At 48.2% G+C, this 6,759-nt stretch overlaps 1 protein-coding gene across 1 annotated transcript; it reads left to right on the forward strand.

The window, feature by feature from the left end:
• Positions 1–2,995: 2,995 nt before the first annotated feature.
• On the forward strand, positions 2,996–6,554 carry INVS (inversin). The gene has a single exon (XM_077478815.1). The coding sequence runs from the start codon at positions 3,338–3,340 to the stop codon at positions 6,251–6,253; it is 2,916 nt and encodes a 971-aa protein (XP_077334941.1). The 5' UTR covers positions 2,996–3,337; the 3' UTR covers positions 6,254–6,554.
• Positions 6,555–6,759: the final 205 nt, after the last annotated feature.

Genomic DNA, 6,759 nt, shown 5'->3' on the forward strand with positions numbered 1-6,759 from the left:
CATAAAGATGTACTTAGTTGAGCGGGATAGAGTGCCTATGTAACATAGAGACGAGTTATGCGGTGCTGGTGTAGTGTCACAGTTTGATGCCTATCACAGGATGGTGCGGAAGTGACGTTGTTGCGTACTGCGCATGCGCGATGCGCTCCAAACGCTCGCGCCGTGCGTTCCAACATAGTTTCGGCAATACAGTTCAGCGAAACCATCACATAATGTTACGGAAGTGATGTTACACACAACACAAACACGGGCCACGTTGTTGCGTACTGCGCATGCGCGATGCGTTCCAAACACTTGCGCCGTGCGTTCCAACATAGTTTCGGCAATACAGTTCAGCGAAACCATCACATAATGTTACGGAAGTGAAGTTACACACAACACAAACACTGGGCCGTTCGTTACAACACTAATACTTCCCTTGTTACCTAGTAGGTTTTGCATTGCTGGGACTTGTAGTGCCTATCCTGAGCTACATGCTTCAATGTTCAGTGTCCTCATCCCTATCCCCATGCTTCAATGTTCAGCGTCCATCCTTATCCCCGTGCTTCAATGTTCAGTGTCCTCATCCTTATCCCCGAGCTTCAATGTTCAGTGTCCATCCTTATCCCCGTGCTTCAATGTTCAGTGTCCTCATCCCTATCCGCGAGCTTCAATGTTCAGTGTCCTCATCCTTATCCCTGTGCTTCAATGTTCAGTGTCCTCATCCCTATCCCCATGCTTCAATGTTCAGTGTCCTCATCCCTATCCGCGAGCTTCAATGTTCAGTGTCCTCATCCTTATCCCTGTGCTTCAATGTTCAGTGTCCTCATCCCTATCCCCATGCTTCAATGTTCAGTGTCCTCATCCCTATCCGCGAGCTTCAATGTTCAGTGTCCTCATCCTTATCCCTGTGCTTCAATGTTCAGTGTCCTCATCCCTATCCCCATGCTTCAATGTTCAGTGTCCTCATCCCGATCCGCAAGCTTCAATGTTCAGTGTCCTCATCCTTATCCCTGTGCTTCAATGTTCAGTGTCCTCATCCCTATCCGCAAGCTTTAAATGTTCAGTGTCCTCATCCTTATCCCTGTGCTTCAATGTTCAGTGTCCTCATCCTTATCCCTGAGCTTCAATGTTCAGTGTCCTCATCCCTATCCCCCTGCTTCAATGTTCAGTGTCCTCATCCCTATCCGCGAGCTTCAATGTTCAGTGTCCTCATCCTTATCCCCGAGCTTCAATGTTCAGTGTCCTCATCCCTATCCCCCTGCTTCAATGTTCAGTGTCCTCATCCCTATCCCCCTGCTTCAATGTTCAGTGTCCTCATCCTTATCCCCGAGCTTCAATGTTCAGTGTCCTCATCCCTATCCCCATGCTTCAATGTTCAGTGTCCTCATCCCTATCCCCGAGCTTCAATGTTCAGTGTCCTCATCCCTATCCCCGAGCTTCAATGTTCAGTGTCCTCATCCTTATCCCCGAGCTTCAATGTTCAGTGTCCTCATCCCTATCCCCCTGCTTCAATGTTCAGTGTCCTCATCCCTATCCCCCTGCTTCAATGTTCAGTGTCCTCATCCTTATCCCCGAGCTTCAATGTTCAGTGTCCTCATCCCTATCCCCATGCTTCAATGTTCAGTGTCCTCATCCCTATCCCCGAGCTTCAATGTTCAGTGTCCTCATCCCTATCCCCGAGCTTCAATGTTCAGTGTCCTCATCCTTATCCCCGAGCTTCAATGTTCAGTGTCCTCATCCCTATCCCCCTGCTTCAATGTTCAGTGTCCTCATCCTTATCCCCGAGCTTCAATGTTCAGTGTCCTCATCCCTATCCCCCTGCTTCAATGTTCAGTGTCCTCATCCCTATCCCCGAGCTTCAATGTTCAGTGTCCATCCTTATCCCTGTGCTTCAATGTTCAGTGTCCTCATCCCTATCCGCAAGCTTCAATGTTCAGTGTCCTCATCCTTATCCCCATGCTTCGATGTTCAGTGTCCTCATCGAAGCAGGGGGATAAGGATGAGGACACTGAACATTGAAGCTCGCGGATAGGGATGAGGACACTGAACATTGAAGCAGGGGGATAGGGATGAGGACACTTAACATTGAAGCTCGGGGATAAGGATGAGGACCCTGAACATTGAAGCAGGGGGATAAGGATGAGGACACTGAACATTGAAGCTCGCGGATAGGGATGAGGACACTGAACATTGAAGCAGGGGGATAGGGATGAGGACACTGAACATTGAAGCTCGGGGATAAGGATGAGGACCCTGAACATTGAAGCAGGGGGATAAGGATGAGGACACTGAACATTGAAGCTCGCGGATAGGGATGAGGACACTGAACATTGAAGCATGGGGATAGGGATGAGGACACTGAACATTGAAGCACAGGGATAAGGATGAGGACACTGAACATTGAAGCTCGCGGATAGGGATGAGGACACTGAACATTGAAGCACGGGGATAAGGATGGACACTGAACATTGAAGCTCGGGGATAAGGATGAGGACACTGAACATTGAAGCACGGGGATAAGGATGGACACTGAACATTGAAGCATGGGGATAGGGATGAGGACACTGAACATTGAAGCATGTAGCTCAGGATAGGCACTACAAGTCCCAGCAATGCAAAACCTACTAGGTAACAAGGGAAGTATTAGTGTTGTAACGAACGGCCCAGTGTTTGTGTTGTGTGTAACTTCACTTCCGTAACATTATGTGATGGTTTCGCTGAACTGTATTGCCGAAACTATGTTGGAACGCACGGCGCGAGCGTTTGGAGCGCATCGCGCATGCGCAGTACGCAACAACGTGGCCCGTGTTTGTGTTGTGTGTAACATCACTTCCGTAACATTATGTGATGGTTTCGCTGAACTGTATTGCCGAAACTATGTTGGAACGCACGGCGCGAGCGTTTGGAGCGCATCGCGCATGCGCAGTACGCAACAACGTCACTTCCGCACCATCCTGTGATAGGCATCAAACTGTGACACTACACTGGATAGATTGTCTAATACTATAGAGAAGTGCTGAGCAAGGCTAGAGCGTCTGATACCATAGAGAAGAGCCGAGCGGCGCGGGATAGAGCGCCTGGTATTACCTGTACCATAGAAGACAACTAAGCATGCGGAATAGAATGTTCGGTATCATAGAGAAGAGCTGAGCGGCGCGGTATAGAGCACCCATTACTATAAAGAAGAACTGAGAGGAGCGAGATAGAACTGCCTATGCCATAGAGAAGAACTAGGATGGTGATGGGTAGAATGTCCGTTACCATAGAGACAACACTGAGTGGTGCTCCTGGTGCCATAGAGACATCTTTTTGGTAGAAGCTGATCGCGGTGCTGGGGAATTCAGCTTCTAGGAAGATGAACGGCCCTCCCCAGGGCTCCTCCTTGGCTTCTCCTATCCATGCAGCAGCTGTGACAGGGGACAAGGCCAGTCTGCTGCGCCTGATTGGCTCCAACTCAGATCTGATAGACCAGGAGGACCAACTGGGGAGAAGCCCTCTGATGTACAGCGTGCTGGGTGATCGCAGAGCATGTGCAGAGGCTTTGCTGCGCTGTGGGGCCCAGGTGAATCGCTCCGATAGAAGCGGGCGCACGGCTCTCCATCTGGCCGCCCAGACGGGCAACCACCGCCTCTTGAAGCTTCTCCTGTCCCGCAGAGCGGATTGCACCCATCGTGATCTGCGTGACATCACTGCACTGCACCTGTCCACCCGTCACAAGGACACCCATTGCCTGGCCCTGCTGCTGAAGCACACCCCACCAGGGCAGGTGGATGCTCAAGATCAGAGGAAGCAAACCGCACTGCACTGGAGCGCCTATTACAATCGTCCCCGGCACGTCAGGCTGCTAGTGCGGCACGGCTCCAACATCGGCATTCCTGACTTGGAAGGGAAAATCCCTCTGCACTGGGCAGCTGGACATAAAGACCCGGAAGCCGCACTGACAGTCCGCTGTTTGCTGGAAGCGGCTCCAACTGAGTCTTTACTGAACTGGCAAGATTATGAAGGACGCACGCCTCTGCACCTGGCTGTGGGAGATGGGAACCAAGAAGTGGTACGGCTTCTGACTTCCTATCGGGGCTGTAACGTAACACCGTACGACAATCTGTTCCGTACCCCTTTGCACTGGGCAGCGTTGTTGGGTCACACGCCCATCGCAAATCTTCTTCTGGAAAGAAATCGCTCTCCAAACATCCCTTCAGACAGTCAGGGAGCAACCCCCCTCCATTATGCTGCTCAGGGAAACTGCCCAGATACCGTCCGGGTTTTGCTGGCCCACCCCTCTGTAAAAGATGAGGCTGACTTAGAGGGAAGGACTGCATTTATGTGGGCAGCAGGGAAAGGCAGCGATGAAACCATAAAAGTCATGTTTGAGCTAGACTCTGAGTTAGAGATCAACAGAACGGACAAATATGGCGGTACAGCACTCCATGCAGCGTCCCTTTCTGGTCACATCAGCACCATACGAATATTGCTACAAAATGGTGCCCAAGTGGATGCTGCAGATGTAATGAAGCACACCCCACTTTTCAGGGCTTGTGAGATGGGGCACCGAGAAGTCATCTATACATTAATTAAAGGAGGGGCAAAAGTTCATCTTGTGGACAAAGATGGTCGTTCCCCCCTTCACTGGGCAGCATTAGGAGGCAATGCAAACGTATGTCAAATACTTATAGAAAATAACATCAACCCCAATGCCCAGGACTACGAAGGCAGGACGCCTTTGCAGTGTGCAGCCTATGGAGGCTACATTGGATGCATGGAGGTATTAATGGAGAATAAAGCTGATCCAAATATCCAGGATAAAAATGGCCGCACAGCTTTGCATTGGTCATGCAACAACGGGTACCTGGATGCAGTAAAACTTCTACTACACTATAATGCCTTTCCTAACCAAATGGAAAGCACTGAAGAGCGGTACACACCTCTGGACTATGCGCTACTTGGTGGGCATCAGGAGGTTATACAGTTTATGCTGGAACATGGTGCCCTCTCTATTGCTGCAATCCAAGACATTGCAGCCTCCAAAATTCAGGCTGTGTACAAAGGACACAAAGTACGAAGGGCTTTTAGAGAGAGGAAGAACTTGTTGATGAAGCATGAGCAACTGCGGAAAGATGCAGCTGCTAAAAAGCGAGAGGGCGTAAGCAAAAGGAAAACCAAAGTTAACCAACCTAGCGAAGGTGGGCAGGATGGGGACAAACAGAGGGAGCAGCATAGTCACAGTGAAGTACAACAGAAAAGTACTATGGAGGAAAAAAGTCAAGAAAGTGCAGGTAGGACAAAGATGAAAGAGCAACAACGCCAAAGCAGGGCTGGCCATGCATCTCCAAGACAAGGAGAAGTCTGTGATCCAAGCAGCACACCTAGTAGGATATCTCATGCAATTTCTTGTCCAACAGAACTGTCTGTAAAGGAGTATGATGAGGAAGGTCGAAATAACAAATGTAAAAGAAGCTCCAGACATAGAAAGGAACACTGTAGCACTCCAGTCCACGAGGAAAGGTGCCAAAGTCAGAAAGACTGTCATAGAATATCTCCCAAGGAGATTAAAGAAGGCTCCCAGTTGTCTTTAAAAGCTGAATGTAACACTAGACAATGTGAAATGGATAAGGTCACCAGCAAAGAGCTAATTGTGGAAAAGCCACTGAAAGGATCTAAAATACATAAAAAAAAGAAAACTGATACGGACATGGTTACCCAGATAATGGCTACCTGCAGTATTACAGAACCTCACTCGCCCAGGATAAACAAAGAATCTGATGGTATAGTAATCCAGGTGACAAGTAATGGAGACAATTCTTCAAAGGACAAAGAAATCTCTAGTAGACGGCATTCAGAAAGAAAAAGTAGCTCAGCCAGAGCAGGACAGCAAAATGCCTCTGGAAGACAAACTACATGTGAGGAAGAAAGACCATCTAGAAAGACTAGACAAAGAACATCGAGTTCACGTTCCAGACATAGCAAACAAGCAGATATAGAGAGGAAAGGCGTAAACTGCTCCCCAACAAGCCATATTAATGCCAGCAGAATGTCAGCAATTCCAAGAGATAGTTTAAGAGCAGGTCTCAGCCTTGCACAATGGCAGCAGCTAGACATTGAGTTGATTCCCTTAGAGGCGAGACTACAGTTAGTAGAAAGAGAGAAAGCCAGAAAGCAACTTTTCCAACGCAAGAACCAAGCGGCAGTCCTCATTCAGAGGGCCTGGAGAAAGCACAGAAGCAAAAAGAGGGGGAGCATTGCAAGGAATGTTCACCCAGCACGTGTTCTCTGACTCTCAGCAATACTAGCAGACAATTATTTATGTTTTTACGGTGTTTACAAAAAGCTAAGGGGTTAGTGCACAGAAAACTTTTATAATGTTTTTGATAAATGTCAGGAGGTGGAATTGCCCCTCAGCTCCTTTTACTATAGCACTTTGAGATATAAATTTTATAATTCATAAAGTATAGCAGAAAGATGAAGGGGTTGATTTACTAAAGGGAAATAGACTGTACAGCTGTACTAATTTTCCCCAGAGCTTGTTGAAGTTTTACTTTGTAAAGAATACCCAATCGGGTGCAAGAAAAAGAAAATGATTGGATGAGAAAATTTAGCAGTTTCACTAAGGCTCGATTCACATCTATGCATGTTGCTTTTGAGCGTTTTTGCGGTGCTTGCCACGTTTTTGGATGCGGTACTTGCGTTTTTGATGCAGGTCCATTGACTTCTATTACATGCAAAACGCTGCATTTTGCATGAAAAAAAGTCCTCGACCCTTTCCAAAAACGCAGAGGCACA

This window comes from Lithobates pipiens, unplaced genomic scaffold (assembly GCF_037356315.1).
Source record: "Lithobates pipiens isolate NorthernLeopardFrog02 unplaced genomic scaffold, aLitPip1_a1.2 Scaffold_1, whole genome shotgun sequence".
In the NCBI taxonomy this organism is placed as follows: domain Eukaryota; kingdom Metazoa; phylum Chordata; class Amphibia; order Anura; family Ranidae; genus Lithobates; species Lithobates pipiens.